Source organism: Neomonachus schauinslandi, chromosome 15 (genome assembly GCF_002201575.2).
Source record: "Neomonachus schauinslandi chromosome 15, ASM220157v2, whole genome shotgun sequence".
NCBI classification, from domain to species: domain Eukaryota; kingdom Metazoa; phylum Chordata; class Mammalia; order Carnivora; family Phocidae; genus Neomonachus; species Neomonachus schauinslandi.
This window is the reverse complement of record NC_058417.1, coordinates 26,971,032-26,992,302: the sequence shown is the minus strand read 5'-3', so window position 1 is coordinate 26,992,302 and position 21,271 is coordinate 26,971,032. Positions and strand designations below refer to the sequence as shown.

General features: G+C 37.9%; 1 protein-coding gene and 1 pseudogene across 1 annotated transcript in view; one reads left to right on the top strand and one right to left on the bottom strand.

Annotated features, from left to right (window-relative positions):
* Window positions 1-21,271, bottom strand: part of TRIM37 (tripartite motif containing 37) — a 156,957-nt gene that overhangs the window by 46,521 nt on the left and 89,165 nt on the right. The window contains exons 18-19 of the mRNA XM_021704395.2: window positions 12,148-12,342; window positions 5,533-5,838 (exon numbers count right to left, since the gene is read on the bottom strand). Of these exons, the coding sequence (XP_021560070.1) occupies window positions 5,533-5,838; window positions 12,148-12,342 (501 nt within the window). The remainder of the gene's footprint in view (window positions 1-5,532; window positions 5,839-12,147; window positions 12,343-21,271) is intronic.
* Window positions 12,816-13,855, top strand: LOC110593111 (annotated as a pseudogene).

The window sequence follows — 21,271 nt, the reverse complement described above, 5'->3', positions numbered from 1 at the left end:
GCAACCTAAGTTATAACCTATTTAGAAATGAATATAACAAGACATATACAGAACTTATATGAAGAAAACTAAAACTGTGAAGTATAGATGAGAGATGACCAGAAAAATGGAGAGAAATACCACTTTCCCAGATATTAATGCTTCAATACTGAAAAATGTCAGTTCCCCAAATTAAATGTAATTAAATCCATTAAATAATGCAATTCCAGTCAAAATGTTTTTCTGGAAGAGTAAATATGCAAGAACCATCAAGAATATTTTGAAAACAAAAATGAAGGCAAGTCAATTAGTTTACAAACTAGGATATATAGTAGTTAAAAACACTACAAATATTCAGTTGAACAATATCAAATTGCTGTTTTTTGCAGGTCAAAAACAGTTGCATGTTGGCAATTTCATATGATTTAACCTCTGTGAACAAATTTAAAAACAGAACAATGCAAATATGGGAATTTGGTCTATTAAAGGATGCATTTCATATTGTTGGACAGAGTGGAATCTTCAAAAAACATGTTTCTTTTGGGGGGGGAAAAAATCACTGAACTTACCTCACACACCATCATGAAAAACAAATTATATACGGTATAGTGACCTAAATGTTAAAAAATTTAAAAAAATACCGTAAGAAAACAGGGGTCATTTTTATAAACTTGGGAGTTAAAAAGGCCTTCCAAATAAAAACATTAAACCCCCAAACCATGAATACTATTAATAGATCTGTCTAAAATAAAAAATGTAAAATTTTGTTTAGCAGAAAAATAAAAGCAAGTGACAACAGGAGGGAGGTACTTGCAAAAATAGGTAACAAAAGCTTTTTGCAAAAGTCCATCTAAAGAGCATTACTTCTTTCTGTTTTAGATTGTCATTTCCTTGACAACTAGATGAGGTTGAGTATCCTTTGAGATGCATACCGTCCATTTGTATTTCTTCTTATGTTAACGGCCTAATCATAACCTTTACTTCATTTTCTATTGAACTGTCATGCTTATTTTAGGAGGAGCCTATGTATTTGGCAATCATCCTCTCCTCTATTCATCTCTACTGGATTACTGCCACCGGTATTAAGCATTAAAATATCCCATTTTAATAAACACACACACAGCCCAGAAATAAATGCTCACATATATACTCAAATGATTTCCTTTTTTTTTTCTTTTTTTTTAAGTACTCTCTACCTCCAACATGGAGTTTGAACTCACAACCCTGAGATCGAGTCACACACTCTACTGACTGAGCCAACCAGGAGCCCCTTTAATGATATCCAACAAGGGTATCAAGACCATTCAATGATGAGAGGAAAATCTTTTCAACAAAGGGTGACAGGAAAGCTGATATCCATACACAAAGGAATGAAGTTGGACCTTTACCTAATACCATATACAAAATTAACTAAAAATAGATCCAAGACATTTATAAATATTAGATCTAAAACTATAAAACTCTTGGGGCGCCTGGGTGGTGAAGTCAGTTAAGCACTGGACTCTTGGTTTCAACTCAGGTCGTGATCTCAGAGTTGAGCCCTGCAACAGGCGCAGTTTCTCTCTCTCCATCTCCTTCTGCCCCTCCCCCCCCCAAATAAATAAATCTTTAAAAAAAATAACAGCAACAACAAAAAACCCCTACAAAACTCTTACAAGAAAACATAGGGGAAAAGCTTCATAGCATTAGCTTTAGCGAAATATGACACCAAAGCACAGGCAACAAAAGGAAAAAAAAAGATAAACTGGACTTCAACAAAATTAAAAACTTTTGGGGCGCCTGGGTGGCTCAGACGGTTAAGCGTCTGCCTTTGGCTCAGGTCATGATCCCAGGGTCCTGGGATCGAGTCCCGCATCGGGCTCCCTGCTAGGTGGGGAGCCTGCTTCTCTCCCTCTGCCTCTGCCTCTCTCTCTGACTTTCATGAATAAATAAATAAATAAAATTAAAAAAAAAAAAATTAAAAACTTTTACCATCAAAAGATACCAGCAGACACTATAAAATGTTCAACACCACTGATAAATGTGAATCAAAAGCACAATAAGACAATAAAATACCACTTCACACGCATTACTATGGCTATTAGCAAAGACAAAACAAAACCACAAAATTGTAAGTGATGGGGAAAATGTGGACAAACTGGAGCCCTTGTGCACTATCAGGTAGGAATGTAAAATGGTGCAACCTCTATAGAAAACTGAAGGGCAATTCCTCAAAAAATTAAAAACTGATTTACCATACATATGATCCAGCAATTCCACTTTTACGTTTATATGCCCAGAAAAATGGAAAACAGGGTCTTGAAGAGATGAACACCCATCCTCATAGCTGCATTATTCACAATAGCCAAAAAGCAGGTGCCAATCCAGTGTCCATCAAAGGATGAATGGATAAACAAAAAGTGGCATACACATACACACACAACGGATTATCAAATAGCCACAAAAAGAGAATTCTTTTTTTTTTTTTTTTTTTAAGATTTTATTTATTTAGGGCGCCTGGGTGGCTCAGTTGGTTAAGCGACTGCCTTCGGCTCAGGTCATGATCCTGGAGTCCCAGGATCGAGTCCCACATCAGGCTCCCTACTGAGCAGGGAGTCTGCTTCTCCCTCTGACCCTCCCCCCTCTCATGTGCTCTCTCTCATTCTCTCTCTCAAATAAATAAATAAAATCTTTAAAAAAAAAAAGATTTTATTTATTTATTTGAGAGAGAGAGACACAGCGAGAGAGGGAACACAAGCAGGGAGAGTGGGAAAGGGAGGAGCAGGCTTCCCGCCGAGCAGGGAGCCCGATGTGGGGCTCGATCCCAGGACCCTGGGATCATGACCTGAGCGGAGGGCAGACACTTAACGACTGAGCCACCCAGGCGCCCCCAAAAAGAAAATTCTGACACATGCTACAATATGGATGAACCCTGAAGACATTATGCTAAGTGAAATAAGCCAGACACAAAATTATGTTTCCACTTATACAAGGTACCTAGAATAATCAAGTTTAGAGAGACAGGAAGTAAATAGTGGCTGCCAGGCACTGGGAGGAGGAAGAGTAGAGAGCTACTGTTTAATAGGTAGAGAGATTCAGTTGTGCAAGATAAAAAGAGGTCTGTGGATGGATGGTGGTGACAGTAGCACAACAATGTGCATGTACTTTATGCCACTGAACAGTACTACTTAAAAAGGTTAGGACAGTAAATTCTGTTTAACAAATTGTGGTAAATTCCTTTTAAAAATTGAACATAGAATTATCATATGATTCAGCAATGCCACTCTGGGTATACCCAAAAGAACTGAAAGTAGAGACTCAAACAGATATTTGCACACCCAAATTCATAACAGCATTAGTCACAATAGCCAAAAGATGGAACCAATGCAAATGTCCATCAATGGATGAAATGTGGTACATACATACAATGGAATATTATTCAGCCTTAAAAAGGAATGAATTTCTGATACATGATGCAATATGGATGAACCTTGAAGACATTATGCAAAAGTGAAGGAAGTCAGCATAAAAAGACAAATACTTTATGGTTCCACTTATGTGAGATATCTAGAATAGTCAAGTTCAGAGAAACAGAAAGTGGAACAGTGGTTGCCAGGGGTTGGGTTGGGGGTGGAGTTATTATTTAAAGGGTATAGAGTTTCAGTTTTACAAGATGAAAAAAAGTTCTGTGACTGCATAGTGGTGATGGTTGTACAACAGTGTGAATGTACTTAATGCAACAGAACTATACACCTAAAAATATCTATAATGGTAAGTTTTATGTTATGTACATTTTACCACAGTAAAAAATAGGTCAAAAAAAAAAAGCATATATGCTTAAGAAAGTGAAAACAGACAGATAACAGCAAACTCTTTTTTGACTCCACACGCCTTCCAGGTACCACCCAAACTGTTGAAGGAGTTGTGCAATAATGTTCCAGTTTCTCATTGTGTTCACCCTGCTACACTCCTCCATGGGAATGATTATTAAAAGGGCCACCCACATTTCAACTCGACACCTCTCAATGGTACCACCACTCCACTTCTTTCATGAGATATTATCCCTTCTAGTTTTTCTCGTACCTTAATGATTAGATTCTTTTCAATTTCCTTTACTGGCCTCCTCTTCATTACCAAGCCTTTAAATGTTAAAGTGCCCCAGAGCCAAAATTTCTCTTCTCCATTTAAATTTACTCCATACTTGTTCTTCTTCAGTCCCTGACTTTAAACAATATCTGATACTGTTGATTCCCAATTGTTTATGTCCAGCTGTGACCACATATGCTTCAGATTTATGTACCAATTCACCTGCCTAGAAGACATTTTAACTAGGATAACTAGGAGACATCTCAAACCTAACATGTTTAAACAAGAATCCCTAACTTCCTGCCCCCCAACTCCCCCCTCAACCCCCACACCAGCTTTTCCCTTATTTGATTTGCATCTAAATTAATGAGAGTACCAGTCACTAAGTTGCCTGGGACAAAAACTTAAACACGATTCTTAGTTTTTTTTTCTTTCCATACAACACTATCCAGCCTTTCTTATCAGGGTTGTGGGAAAGAACTGAGCCCTCTTGGTCTAAAATATCCATTGTAATTAATGAACTGACTTCTATGTATCTAGAACAGTACTAGTTATGTAGCATCCTTGGGAGAATTAACAAAGATGGGAACCTCAGATGAGAAGGGCTGCTACACTATGAGCAAGTCCACCTACCCACTGTAGTAACTCCAGCATAGGCCACCATATTTCACACACACTATTGTTATAGGCTGTTTCACAACCCCCATTCAACGCCTTTCAGACCCTTCTTCATACAAGAAGCAAAGTAATCTTTGTAAAAGGTAAATCCGATCATAAATGCCCCCTCCCCCACCCCCCCTTTTCATTCTCTAGAGATCCTCCTAAAATCAGAATAAAACTCAAATCCTTATCCAGGTCTTACACGTCCATACCTGATACAGACCCTGCCGACCCCTCTGACTTATCTCCTAGTATTCTCCCCCGCTTTGTTCACCATATTAAACCATACTGGTATTCCTTTGAGCTTTCAAACATGCAGAACAGCAAATACTTTATCAGTGACTTTGCATTTTCTGTTCTGTTTACCCAGAACAACGTGTCCCACAGGTCTTTGCATGGCTGCCACCTTCTCAACCTTTACGTCTCAGTTCAAATGCTGCCTCCTCAGAGACTTTCTCCTACCACCGTAACCTAAGCAGCACACTCCCCATCTTCCCATCCCACTCCTCTGTTGTTTCCTTCACAGGACTTTTTACTAACTGAAATTATCTTTACTTGTCTACACATTTTAATGTCCGATTCCCACCACATGAATATATGAAAGCAAGATCCAAGGGGTTAAGGATTTTGTCTTGTTTATTGCCCAGCATAGAATATGCAATCAAGAAATGTTAGCTCTATACAGTAGAAAATATACAGTTTTGAATGGGAGAAAAGGCTGTATATATAGTCTTACTTCATTGTAAGAAAGACGTTTAAATATTCTGAAAATAACCCATTCTCTAGCTTCCCAAATGACAGAGAAATGACATTAAAGGATCCACTTACAGTTTCGTATGTAACCAGCAACTGATGACTTTGCCAAGAGCTCCATTCCCAAATCCTGTAATCTGCCACAGTTTTCGGCTCCACAAGCAGCCAGAGCTGCCTGGTCAGCAGAAAAAAGGCTTGCCTGCATGTCTCTAGAAGCAGCATTGCTGCTTTTGATTTCTGAAAGTGTATTCTTTACATCAGTTTTCATACATCGAACTTCAGCCATCTGAGTTTTGAGTCTTTTCAGCATCTTTAAATCAGAGGGAACTCGCCACATGGCCTGCTGCTTCCTTTGGTCTTTATCTTTTCGAGAATATGATGCTTTAGAGAGAAAGTTACAAGTCATGTTCCATTCATGATAATGTCAATATATGCAGACTTGATGTGTAAAAAAGCTAAAGTGCTTTAGGTGGTATTAATAATAAAAGCACACATTAAATTCCATTAATGAAAATAAAGATAGCTACAAGTACCCTAACTTTATTCATACCTTCGAAGTTAGAATCTGGTTTACATGGTAACCACTCAAATCTGAATTAGTTATTTAATTCTAAAAGTTTAAAAAAGCCGCCCTACTGCCTATGCTTTCTTCTTTATACTTCTCCATTTTTCTCAAATTTCCTACACTGAGCTTTTATTATCTTCATAATTGAAAAAATGAAAACAACCCAGAAGCCAAACAGTCAAATCTGCTATACACAGTATGTACAAATACACATATTCCAACTAAGTTTAAAAAGTTGTCCAGCTATTAAGTGCCATGGAACATCATAAAAGAATATTTTCCTGTCACTGAGTCTTTGCAGTCTCTAAAGTAACAATGTTTTCTCTCTTCCCAGAGAAAGTAGCTGTTTTTCAACCCACCCCCCACCCCGCAAATATTAAAAGGAGAGGCGTATTTTGAATATCAAAGAATGTTATGACTGACTCAAAGCAAAAAGAAACCAAGCCCTATAAAAAATGGGGGACCAAGGGGCACTAACTAGACATCTGAACTTGCCTACATATTGCAACAACCTTCTACCATAAAAGAGGGAGTACAGTAAAAAGTAGATATTATAGTGTGTTCAATAGCCATTCCCCCACTTCTAACTTGCCAAAAGGACTCAGATTGTGTTCAGGTGTCAGGTGGTAGGGGCAGCAATGTGCTCAAGGAGGTTAGATCCCTCCTTTGGCCCCAGGGCATATGGGTCATTCCTCTGACAGTGTTTAGGGAGGGTATATGACTCACTTCCAGCCAAAAGTCTTCTGGGAGTCTTCTATCTTAATAGGAGATTTTATTATCTTTGTTTATTTAAGAAATATCCGTAAGGAGCTTACTGAATTAAATTAAGTCATTTTATTCTCTCGTATCAATCCTTTGAGGTAACTAAATTCTATTTTTATCTTCATTTTATTTTATGGGGGGGGGAGGGGCAGAGGGGGAGAGAGAATCTTAAGCAAGCTCCGCGCTCAGCACGGAGCCTGACATGGGGCTCGATCCCATGACCTGGCCAAAATCAAGAGTCAGACACTTAACTGACTGAGCCACCCAAGCACACATAAAAAGAATTTTCTATAAATGAGGTGAGTAAGTTGAGATTTTTGAAACTCAGGATTTGGTCTCAGATCTACCATTTAGTTGCTGTAACTATAGAGATGTCCACCAACTTCTCAGTCCATTATTTATTTATAAAATGAAGACAATAATATACACCTAACAGGGTTGTCACCAGGCTCAAAAAACTGTTCATGAAAGCATTCTGTGGTGTAGTCCCCATCCAACCCCTTTCCACCAAGATGTCAGAAATGTTTTCTAAAACCCTAATCAGATATTACTTTCCTGCTTAAAATCATTCATGAAAGCACCAGCATGGCCCATTATCTGAGGCCCCTGTCTCTCAGTGGCTTTATCTTCTACCTCTACCCCAAATACATCCCAGTGTTTTGGTATTACTTGCAACTCTGTAATACACAGGCAATGCTACACTCCACTCCTGTACTTTACACATGCCCTATTCCCTTCTCTCTCTCTCTCTCTCTCTGTTAACCCAAACCAGAGGAAATCTGAAATGTCTACTCCTTCAGGCACCTAAACCACCGAGAGAGGCATCTCTTCTTCCAAGTCAATTCTTACCTAATTTTTTATAGTACTTGGAGCATACTTCTATTGCAGCACTTGTCACTTCTTACAGTAAGGAAGACAAACATATAGACTGTGAACAACTTATGGTGGAGATTACATCTTAGTGATCTTTGTATTTCAGGCAAAACAACTTATGGCACAAAATATTCAAAATGTTTTGCTAAATAAAATCTTGCACCCCACATCTATATGGACTTAAATATGAAAATCTATATTAACCCACATGGTTCAGTTTATTATTACTAGAAACTGACAAGGATTTTAAAAAGTAAAAATCCCACATGGGAAAATTTAAAAAAAAATTAATCAAGCCTCCTTAATCTGATAGACAACTACTGAGCCTGTTTCAAAAGCTAGGCATTGTGCTGGGCAGGGAATACGACAGTGAGTAAGATGAACCCTTGGTCTTTGCCCTCACAAAGCTCACAGTCTAGCTGGAAAAGTGAAAAATAATTTTAGTACCATGTGATAACTGCCAAGACAGGAAAGTGTAATGAGATCTTATACCACAGGAACCTGGCAATTCAATACTGCACTGAAAATAAGCATTCCTGAATGTGCCAGCCTACAAAGTTAATTAGAATTGAGTCTTGTCTGTAACAATTCTTTCATATCATTCAGTTATGACCTTCAAGATTGACAGTTCTCTAAAGCCTCTCCTCCAGACATCAGTATCTATCAATGCTACCACCATTTCGGTCATCTAAGCTTCTTCAGGGTCCTCCTTACCACATTCCATTCAGTTGCCAACCCTCTAACTTGATGAGATTCCAAATATTACCACTGCCATGCTACAAGTAAAATCTTAATTATATATAGAGTAGATTACTGTATTCCTTAGAGGTTAAGTGGAACTTCTATAATGTCAGAAGATTCTGAAGACCTTACCTCCGATCCACATATTTTTCAGCATATGATGAGAGAAAATATCCAGAAATGTATGAATTTGCCCTCTCATACTAAGAACCACTGAAATAAACTTCTACAATAATACCCTCCTTAAACTTCCATTTCTGATAGTTTTCTGGGCACTGCCAGCTTTCTAAAAGCAGCTTGAATCAAACCACTCCTAAACTGCAACAATGGCTCCCCAATGCCCACTATGCATCATTCCTCAGGCTAGCATGCAACACCTTCCACAGAATAACCTTACCTGACTTTCTATTTCTGCTTACTACTACATGTACCATAAAATCTGGTTCAACTATATCATCCGTCATTCATACCCTGATGCCTCTTAAAATACTCCTTTTTACAGTAGGGTGGTTAAGAACATGAACTTGCAGTGAGTCTGATACATAAAAGGTTCACTCAATACGTATTGAAAAAAGAATTAGAGGAAAATAAAGGAATACTATGAACAACTCTATGCCAACAAATTTCTGATAACCTAGATGTAATGGACCAATACCTTGAAAGACAACCTGCCAAAAATCGAAGAAGAAATCGACAGTATGAAGAGGCCTATATCCACTTTCTATTATCTCCAATAACAGAAGTAGAGGCAGTACTTCCAAACTCAATCTACAAGGCATTATTCTAGTATCAAAACCAAAGATATTACAGGAAAACTACAGACCAGTATCTCTCATGAACAGAGATATTAAAATCCTCAGCAAAATATTAGCAAATTGAATCTAACCAGGTATAAAAAGAATTATATACCACAACTAAGTGGGATTTATCCCAAGTATGCAAGGCTGGTTTGACATTCAAAAATCAATAAATGTAATCCATCATATCATATCAATAGATGAGGAAAAGCATTTGACAAAATCTAATACCCATTCATGAATTAAAAGAAAAAAAACTCTTAGTAAACTAGGAATGGAGGAAAACATCTTCAACTTGATAAAGAATAGCTATGAGAAACCTATAGCTAACATCATACTTAATGGTAAAAACCTTGAAGCTTTCCCACCATGATCAGGAACAAGGCAAAGATGTCCCCTTTCATCACTCCTTTTCAAACTGTACTGGAAGTCTTAGCTAATGCAACAAGATAAGAAAAATAAAATGAAAGGTATACAGATTGAGAAGGAAAGAATAAACAAAGAACCAAAATAAACATTGAAACCCAAGCAAGCATTTTAATAAAAAGAAGGCTGGATCTTTCTGCAACATTAGCTTTTAATATTCTCTCACAGATATGTTATCTTCAGTTGGTTTCCATGACTCCATTTTCTTGGTTTCTCTCCCTTCCAAAGGCTCTTTGATCTGGTTCATCTTTCACACACTCAGTAAAAACAGATGTTCATCAAAATCATGTCCCTGGCCCTCTTCTCATTAAAATTTTCTTAAAACTCTCTCTTCTACAATCTTACTCCCTTAGTTTTAATTATCCAGTATCACCTCTAGGCAAATAATTGTATATATTCCAGTTCTTAATTTTTAGCTATCTATTAAGCATCTCCACTTTGATATCCCACTGGCATGTCAAACTCAAGATGTTTAAAGACTTGCTCTTCCTCTCTACTATTCCCCCTCCCTTCCTTGTCACCAGCATTTTGAGCACCTGGATTTAGAAAACTAATTTTTGGATAACTGAGATATTCTGTTTACAGTTTGCATTCATTTTTCCAATGACATTGAATATTTTTCAAAAACATGATTTTACCCATCTATAAAATATGCATGGCTAAACTAGAATTTTTTTTTTTTTATTAAAGATTTTTTACTTGACAGAGAGAGAGAGAGACAGCTAGAGAGGGAACACAAGCAGGGGGAGTAGGAGTGGGAGAAGCAGGCTTCCCGCTGAGCGGGCAGCCTGATGCGGGGCTTGATCCCAAGACTCCGGGGTCACGACCTGAGCCGAAGGCAGATGCTTAACGACTGAGCCATCCAGGTGCCCCTAAACTAGAATTTTTTAGACATAACTGTATTGCTGGATATTTTCAAACAACTCTGACTGTTTTCTCTTTGGGATATACTCCTAGAAGTAAAGTTACGGGATTAAAGGACAGAGGTATTTTAAACCTAGTGCAAAAATTTCCTTCAGGGGCGCCTCAGTCGCTCAGCTGCGTCTGACTTGATTTCGGCTCAGGTCATGATCTCAGGGTTATGAGAATGAGCCCCACATCAGGTCCATGCTGGACGTGGAGTCTACTTGAGATTCTCGCCCTCTCCCTCTGCTCTGCCCCCACTTGCATGCACATGCACTTTCTTTTCCTCTACTAAAAAAAAAAAAAAAAATTCCTTCAAAAAGGTTAAACCAATGTACACATCCACCTGCAGAACCAAAACTTGTCTGTTTCACTATCTTTGTAAATAACACAGGTTATAATTTAAGCAAAACCTTTGTCAAGGTGTTAACTTTTTTTTTTAAGCTATTTCTTGGGCTGCCTGGTTGGCTCAGTTGGTAGAGCATGTGACTCCTAATCTCAGGGTTGTGAGTTTGAGCCCCATGTTTGGTGTAAAGATTACGAAAAATAAAATCTTAAAAAAAAAAGGCTATTTCTTTGTTGATCACAAGAACCATGTGTAATTTTTATTTTCTTTGTAATTTTCTGTATTTTCCAAATTTTCTACAATAAAAATACCTAAGAATAATGTAAAATTATATACAATGTGATAAATTTTATAAAAGTAAAATTCAAAATGTACTTGGATCACAGATAAAAGGCAAGTATTTCATAACATTACTGAAGACAGCCTTTCAAATTAAGGACCCAGACTTCCAGGAAGTATACCTTAGAAAGAAGAGGCCTAAATAATCCAGGCTCTGAAATCACCACCCCCACTAGAGCAGCTCTGTGTTTTCTACACTGAAGCTCTACCTGAGACTTCAAAAAATGAGTTTTGCTGCTTTAAAGAAGCATCAAAATCACTATTCTAAATCACTGGTACTTGATTTGTGTAATACTATTATTTAAGAAGGTAGGAAAATATTGAGTATATATTAGAAAGTTTTCTAAAAAATCTTTTTTAAAATGTGGCATTTAAAGGTAAATCCTTAGCTGTTCAAAATGACTATGCCTAAGAGTTTCAAAAAATCCAGGTTTGACTATACATCTAATGTGTGTGTATATATACACCATATTACAGTGACGCAGATATAATTCCTAACAAATAACCTCTGCAAATAAAACACTGATGCTAATTGGTATGCATTTTTAGACTACAGAACATCAAAGCATGAAACCATCTTTTTCTATATTCCATTTAGACACAGTTCCACTTAGAAGTCAGGGAATTCATGAAAAACTCTAAGTTTTCACAAAGAGGACAACTGTGCTTCATACAAATCAAACTGTGAATCAGACACAATCTAAATGTCAAATCATATACAAACATTGTAACAGGCATTAAGACATTATTGCACAAAACACCACTGAACAATGACCAAAAAATGATTAATATAAATGTCAATTTTATGACATATAATGAAAAATCAATTTGCTACAGAAATGTCCTGTGTTCCAACACTTAAATGAGACACTTGGATTAAAATCAAGAGTTGTTCTCAAGAATCACAGAAAAAAGTGAAATTATTGTTAATATTTTACCTGTGGGTTGCAAAAGTGAAGCAGGTGGGCGAGGCTGTAAGCCCCACAAATTTTCCATACTATTCCGGTCCTTAAGGTCCAACAAATGTATTAAAATTAACGGATCAATGTCTAATAAACTACTGGTAGCAGCAGAGCATAAATGTGCTCTTCTTGACATTCTGCTACTGGCACCCACATAGCCATGGTTACTACCTGCAAAAGAAATAGAGATGTAGAAAATGCATGCTACAAGTTTGCACAAATTCAATTAAAAGAAAAAGTAAATTGGTTAGTGTTGTTTGAATACTTGTCTATGGACCTATCTTTTAGGAGTTGGTGTGTCAACATGATGAGAAGCAGAAAGGAGAAACCAGATTGCCAGAGAGGTGAACACAAGCGTAGTGACTAAGCACTGGCCTCATTACCATCCAGAATTCAGGAGGAACCCTCAACCCCATCCTTAGCCCTAGAAATAAAAAGGCAGTAGCATACACAATATATGCAATCAGGGGGATGAGGGAGAAGAAAAGGAGAATATGTCCTATAACCCAGTGGTCTTGAAAGAAAGACAAATCCCCATGATATCACAAATCCCAAGGAACTAGACACCAAAACAGTAATTTTCTCGAGGAGTTTTCAGACTGAAACTTGTTAATGACTGATGGACAGATAGACACTGATGAGCAATGTCATATCTGCATCACCTATACTGGACTAAGCTCCTTAAGCTGAAGAAACCATTTGACTTTTCTCTAGTGCCTAGTACAACACCTACCAAATATTAGGTATGGAAATGGTGGTTACACTGATCTCCCTCAATAAAACTATTTAAATGTATTCTAAAGAAACCTAAAATTTAAAAATGTTACATGCAACAAAGTCTTAAAATAGATAATATAAAAATAACACAAAATAATCAGGTTCTGACTATTCATGAATGTTTCAAAAAGATCTAAAAGGAAGTAACTTAGGAGAAAAATTCCAATTATTCAGAAGCTTCAAGCCAATTATTTACTTATATGTGTTTCATCTATATTCACATCCTCACCTTTTCCAACTTCTTCCTCTTCCTCTTCTTCTAAGGATATCATCCTACTGCAAATTTTTCTTTCCAGACTCAGTACACCCCCCTGCAACTCCTTTTAAAAAAACAGCAGAAAACTCTCCTTTTCCTCAACTGCTACAAAGGTGCTCAGTGCATCCAAGGCAGGCGTTGGAGTGAGGCTCTCATTTCATTTGGTGACTAGCATCGTGCCTGGCAGCAACACTCAGCATTCACCTGCACCACGGCCTCCAGCTCAGGAGCTCACCTGCATCTACTTAGCACTCATCCTGCAACGATGATGAGGTAACAGCCGTAGAGGATAAGATCAATGTCCTCATTAAAGCAGCTGGTATAAATGTTGAACCTTTCTGGCCAGGCTTGTTTGCAAAGGCCCAGGCCAAAGTTAGTATCAGGAACCTCATTTGAAATGCAGGGGCTGGTGGACACCAGGACACTAGGAGGAGGTCCTGGCCCCTCTATCCCTGCTGCCCCAGCTGAGGAAAAGAAAGTAGAAGCAAAGAACTGGAATAAAAAACAAAACCAAACCAACAAAAAACTATCTGCAACAGGAATAAAATATAGTTGTGGATAGAAGAAAAAAAAAGAAAGTGGAAGCAAAGAAAGAAGAATCTGAGGAAGTCTGATGATGACATGGGCTTTGGTCTGACTAAACCTCTGTAACGTGTTCAAGAAAAAGCTGAACCTTTAAAAAAAAAAAAAAGCAGAAAACTATCCCCTCTCCACCTTGAAACGGTCTTAACCCTCTTCCTTTACTAGGAAGTTTCCAAATAGGCTGCATTTGAGAGGAGTTTTAAACATTACAGATTGCTAGCTCTACCACAAACGCCTGAGTAAGATTACGGGAGTGGGACCTAGGACCTTTTTCTTAAAAAAAAAAAAAAAAAAAAAAGCTGCCCAGGTGGTTCTAACTGGGTAATAAGTTACTCAGTAGCCCTGTGTACTCTATCTACTGCCCTGATATCTGGTTCTTCTTTAGAAATAGAAGTTGCCCATTTTTCCACAATAAGTGGACCCATTTAACACTAGCACTCTTCAATTTCTCAATGCTCTTCCAGGCCTGCACCAAAACAAAAATTCCTTTCTTTTGTGGTTTATGCCCTTTGGCTACTCCCTCCCTCCCATGTTCCCAACCTTTCTACTCACTATCCAAAGGCATCAAAGACTTGAGCATCTATTTCAGTTTCCCTTTCTCAGAGCTGATATTGCATTGTTCTGGGTGTGTTGTGTAGGTCTTTCTGTCTCATAAAAAGTGTACGACCTAATAAATGCTCACAAATTAATGGTGCCCCCAAATCCCCCCATGTCTCCTGAAATTGCTCACTAACCTTCCTCTCCAAAGGTAACCTTCATCCTGAGTTAAACACCATAATTTTGCCTGTTTTTGAACTTTATATAAATGAAATGATACAGTATGTGCTCTAATATCCTGCTTCTTTGTTCAACATTATGTTCAGGAGATTCATCTATACTGATGTACGTAGCAGTTTATTCATTTTCATTCTTGCTGTGTGGCATCCCAGTATATGAATATATCCCCATTTCTTTCTTTATTCTATGTGGAAAGAATTTAGGTTGCTTCTAGTTTTTAGCTGCTAAGAATAAGGCTACTGAAATTCTAAGTAGATTAACTGCTCTTGAAGGTCACATGAAAACAATATAAAACACCTCATAAAAAAGCAAATGAATCAGTGACAGGTTCCTTGCCTCCTGAGCCAAGCCCCTGCTAAAATGTTACACTGATCTACCCAAGTTCTTCATTTTATCATAGTGCCTGTATGCAGTAGCATGACATTCAAGGTCCTACACAGTCTAGTCCTAAACCAGCTTTTTCCCATCTTTTGTTATAATTTACATTTGTTATAAATTACACTGTTATAAATTACATACTGGCAAGGTATGAGAGTTTCCATCTCTCTACATGCTTGCAACATTTAGTATTGCCAGTTTAAAATATATTTTTAAAGATTTTATTCATTTATTTGACAGAGACACAGCAAGAGAGGGAACACAAGCAGGGGGAGTGGGAGAGGGAGAAGCAGGCTTCCCGTGGAGCAGGGAGCCCGATGCGGGGCTCCATCCCAGGACCCCGGGATCATGACCTGAGCCGAAGGCAGACGCCTAACAACTGAGCCACCCAGGCGCCCCTTAAAAAATACTTTTATATATTAGCTGCTACAATGGGTATGCAATGGTATTTTATTGGATTTTTATTTGGCATTTCCCAAAAAAAATAAAGAAAAATGAGCCTCAGAGATCTGTGGGATCTCATCAAATGTACCAACATATATATAACGGAAGTCACAGAAGAGCAAAGAGTACAGATGAAAGAAAAATGGTTGAAAATTTCCAACGTATGATGAAAAATGTTAATCTAACACATCCAAAAAGCTCAGCTCAACAAACTCTATGTAAGATAAATAAACTCAAGAGATCCACACTGGGACACATCATCAACTTGCATTTCTCTGATAAAAGAGTTTGAGTACTTTTTAAAATGTGCACTGGCCATCTGGATAGCCTCTTCTGTGAAGTGTCTATTCCAGTCTTTTGTCCCTCTTTTTTTCCTAGGAGGTAGTCTTATCTTTTTCTTATTGATTTACAGAAGTTCTTTATATACTATGGAAAGTTTTAGAAATTTTTAATTTACTCTGATTAATAAGTTATGTTTTTTGAAAAGAAAAAATCAAGGCATCTTTCTAGAACAGACTATACACCTGAGATCTTCTAAGCAGTTAGATATTATGGGTCTAGAGATCAACACACGATTGTCCCACAGGTCTCTTAAAATCAACACTGATCAAACTGAATATATTATGTTCTGCTCCTAGACTATCTTATGTAAGTGCACAGCCTAACCTAGAAACCTTAAGGAATCATCCCCACATATCCACCAAATCCATCCCATCCAGTTAGATTCCCAAGTCCTATAAATTCTTTAACATCTTTCAACAAATTTCATCTCCACCCCTACTGCTATTGCCTTAGGTTAGGCCCTCATAATTCTCCCTCCTGAAACATTTCAGTAGTTTTCTAACTGATCTTGTCTTTTGATTCATCTTCCACTATGTAACCAAATCTGACCAATGTTTCTTTTAAAGACCTTTAATGGTTCCACAGAATAAAGTCCAAAATCCTTAGCCTAGCAAATGAGACTTTCCATTACCTGATTTTGCTTCTTGCTTACCAATCTCACATTGGCCTGCCCCATATAAAGTCTCAACTATTTGAAGTTTCCTAAAAGAACAGTGCTACATCTTTTCCCTGGAATGCCTTTGCTCTCTTATCTCATTATTTCCCTGCAACTCTAATGAACTCTTAGCTCTTCTTTCAAGAACAAAATCAAGCATCACTCCCTTTCTAAAGCCTTTCATCCATTCCTAACAAGCTGTTCTATTTTTGGTGTCACCCTGTATTTACATCTATAATCACAAAGTTCTGTAATGACTAATGCTACATTCTCATTTTGGAGATGATGCTCATTCATCTCATAATCCTAGTGAACAACACAATGCCTGATACCTACTGGGCATTCTTTAAACATTACTGGAACAAGAAACCTTAAAAATTCTTAACCTGGGGATGCCCAGGTGGCTCAGTCAGTTAAGTGTCTGCCTTCGGCTCAGGTCGTGATCCCAGGCTCCTGGGATTGAGTCCTACATCAGGCTCCCTGCTCAGCGGAGAGCCTGCTTCTCCTTCTGCCTGCCACTCCCCCTGCTTGTGCTGTCTCTCTCTCTCTCTCTGATAGATAGATAGATAGATAGATAAATAAATAAATAAAATCTTTAAAAAAATCCTTAACCCGAAATAAGTAACAAATGTTGCAATAACCTACACACTGTCAATTTACAAGTGTGTTATATTGCTAGAATCTTTTAGTTATCAAGTATTAGGTTTCATAAATCACACATGTGAGGCAAATATAAAACAGATGTTTCCTATTCAGTTGATTCAACTAGCTAATGTTCTAGATTAGAATGATACTTTTTGCAGGCACCTGGGTGGCTCAGTTGGTTAAGCATGTGCCTTCGGCTCAGGTCATGCTCCCAGGGTTCTGGGATAGAGACCCGCATCGGGCTCCCTGCTCAGCTCACAGCGTGCTTCTCCCTCTCCCTGCCTCTCCCCCTGCTGTGCGCGCACGCGCACACTCTCTTTCTCTGTAAAAATCTTTAAAAAAAAAAAAAATAGAATGATACTTTTTATTTAGAATGATACTTTTTCAGCACATAATTTTAAGCATAAGTTTTTCTTGTAACTAAGCCAAAATAACTGAATAAACTAAGCAATTCTTGAGGGAAGAGGAACCTGAATCATTAAATAATTATTTCAAGCTATAGCCTTATTTAAAATAACCTATACAATGAAATTAAGTAAATATTATTTTACTTCATACCTAGGTTCTGTGTAAGAAAGATCTTCTACTTAATGGACAACTTAACATCTTAATTGACATAATTCTTTAGATGATAGTATGGTTCTGAAATATGAATCACAACAGGCTTGAAATGGACCTTCCATAATTAACATAACAAATCATTCCACACTCAGCCCCACCTCACCCTTAATTCAGCTTTTATTTTCTTCTTTATATATTTTAAAACTTTTCATTTTACAAGTTTTAGGTTTATAGAAAAGGTGCAAAGATAATTCAGAGCATTCCTGTAAATCCCATGATCCTCTTTACCACTGTCAACAGCTTTCATCACTATGGTACATTTATCACAACTAATGAATATTGGTATGTTATCATTAACTAATAAATTCCGTACTTTATTCAGATTTCATTAATCTTTCCCTAATGTACTTGTGTCCCAGGGTCCCATCCAGACCATCAAATTACATCATTTCTCCTTAGGTTCCTCTCGTCTGGGGCAGTTCCTTAGAATTTTCTTGCTTTTGATGACCTTGACAGTTTTGAAAAGTACTGGTCAGATATTTTGTAAGATGTCCCTCAACTGGGATTCACATGGTGTTTTTCTCATGGTTAGATTGTGTTTATGGGTTTTGGGAGGACAACACCATAGATGTAAAGTACCATTCTCAACACATCATATCAAGGGTACCTGCTATCAACATGACAACATGGATGATGTTAAATCTGATAACCTGGCTAAAATAATGTTTACCAGATTTCTCTGGTATAAAGTTACTTTTTCCCTTTCTAGACTGTATTATAATGGAAGCAAGTCACTAAGCATAGCCTTTAGGGGTAAGGGAGTTATGTTCCACCTCCTGAGAAGGCGATATCTAAAGAAATTTGCAATTCTTTTGTATGTGTACTCTTACATATCTTAGCTATCTGTTCATACATTAATTCACCTTTAGATTATAAATTACTTAAGAGTAAGTCTTTTTCATTGTATTTTCCAGAAATCTTGATATAGGCATTCAACAAATGTCTACAAATATTTAAAATTCCCAAAAGCATGTAATAAAAATTAACAGGGTATGATTCACTACTGTATCCTCAGCACCCACAATTTAGTGTCTGGATTATAATAGGTCCTCAAAAACTACTGAATAAATTACAATTTTGGAATTACAGAACATAAGCATCATGAGAACAGAGATGTCTTTTTATTCAATACTGTAGCTCTGGAAAGTAAAACAGTATACAGTTCCAGTTAAGTAGCCAGTAAATATTTGGTGGATGAATGAAGAAATTGAAAAAATATAACATTTTGTTTATCCACTACCCAGTATGTGTAAAAATGTTTCATATTATAATTTCCCTATAATACAGTTTAAGAGAGGAAATGATAGATTTAATGAAGAAAAAATACCTGTAAGTTTGAAAAATATTCAGTAACCTTGACTCAGTACACCCATCTTCCATTTTATACCAAGATAGCTTCCGAATTTTTCTATGCTATTTAAAACTCTGAAAACTACACTCAACACTTAGTAAAATAAAGTGTATTCAGGGCGTTTGGGTGGCTCAGTTGGTTAAGTAACTGCCTTTGGCTCAGGTCATGAACCCCGGGTCCTGGGATAGAGCCCTACATCGGGCTCCCTGCTCAGCGGGGAGCCTGCTTCTCCCTCTGTCTCTGCCTGCCACTCCCCCTGCTTGTGCTCTCTCTTCTCTCTCTCATTCTCTCTGACAAATAAATAAAATCTTAAAAAATAAATAAATAAAGTGTATTCATTCAATATTTATCTGAAAAATATTAAATGATCCCTTATTATATTGTGTTAAATGCCAGGGATACAAAATTAAGATGCATATTATTTCTTTGCACAGAGCTTCATGGAGCTCAGTGATAAAAGGGAAAATAGGCAGCTAAATAAGTAATTACAATATTGTTTAATATATATTCTAATAGGTTAACTTGAGAGAGCAGAAAAAGATACACAGGGCACACAGTTGAGGAGGGCTTCCAGGAATAAAATACAACCAAAGTGAAGAAAAAATAGGAGTTGACTACGCCCAGCATGAGAAGATAGAAGGGACATGTTAGGAAGCACATTTGAGGGGAAGCACATTTCTTTCCTCTGGGCTAAAAAATGACACAGGTGAGTGTGAGAGAGGTAAGGCTAAAGAAGTGAGTAGGAGCCACCATATGAAAGGCCTTCTGTACCATTCCTTAAGTGAATGGAATCCAATAAAGAGTTTTAAAGTAGAGGAGTGACATGATCAGATATAAATTTGAAGGAAAAAAACCAACTCATCCTGAACTCATGCTGTGGGAAATAGAATGGAAGGGAACAATAATGGATACAAGGAACCCAGATGGGAGGCTGTTTTTTTTTTTTTTTAAAGATTTTATTTATTTATTTGACAAAGAGAGAGACAGGGAGAGCAGGAATACAAGCAGGGGGAGTGGGAGAGGGAGAAGCAGGCTTCCCGCTGAGCAGGGAGCCCGATGTGGGACTCGATCCCAGGACCCTGGGATCATGACCTGAGCCGAAGGCAGACGCTTAACGACTGAGCCACCCAGGCGCCCGGGAGGCTGTTTTGAAAGACAGTGGCCTAGACTAGGAATGGCAAAGGAATGGGAAGTAACAAATGAATTCATGCACTGTTTAGGAGGCAGAATCAACAGATTTGGGTAATGTATTAAAAGGCAGAGTCTGAGTGAGGGGAAAAGATGAAGATGTATAACACTATCAATCACTAAGATGATGAGCTATTACTGACAGGCAGGATGGCATAAAAAGATAATGATTTCTGTTTGTAAGATGCTGAGTCTGATAACATCAAAACCTGACTGCTGGGGTGCCTGGGTGGCTCAGTCCTTAAGTGTCTGCCTTCGTCTTGGGTGATGATCTCGGGGTCCTGGGATCGAGCCCGCATTGGGCTCCCTGCTCAGTGGGAAGCCTGCTTCTCCCTCTCCCACTCCCCCTGCTTGTGTTCCCTCTCTTTCTGTGTCTCTCTCTGTCAAATAAAATCTTAAAAAAAACAAAAACAAAAAACCAGACTGCTACATGGGTCTGGAAGTCATGAGAAAAATAAAGGCTAGAGATAGAACTTGGAGAGTAATCAGTATATAGATAGAATTGAAATACAGGCATAAATGAGATCACCTAGAATAAAGTGAGGAGTAGGAAGAGTACAAAGCATGGGTGGAAGTTGAAATGCTGAAGACTAGTGTTTAAGAGGTGCTAAAACATGCTATAGAATATGCCAGTGTTTGTACCAAGGGCAACATCAATAAAGCAGAAGCAGTACAGAGCTAGCTTATAATTCTTCTAACCAAGATTAAACAGGTCCATGGGGCGCCTGGGTGGCTCAGGCGCTGGGTGTCTGCCTTTGGCTTGGGTCATGGTCCCAGGTCCTGGGATTGAGCCCCACATCGGGCTCCCTGCTCAGTGGGGAGCCTGCTTCTCCCTCTCCCACTCCGCACTGCCTGCTGCTCCCCCTACTTGTGCTTGCTCTGTCAAATAAATAAATCTTAAAAAACAAAACAACAACAAAAAACAGGTCCAAGAACACAAAAGAAACACACACTATTTGAGTCACTTCATCCCAAGAGGAGCAGGAGCAGTGTGGTCTGGCAAAAAAACCCAAAAAACAAAAAAACAACAAAAAACCAAAAAAGCAATACAAGAAAAAGATGATGTGAAGTTCTAGTCTGGCTC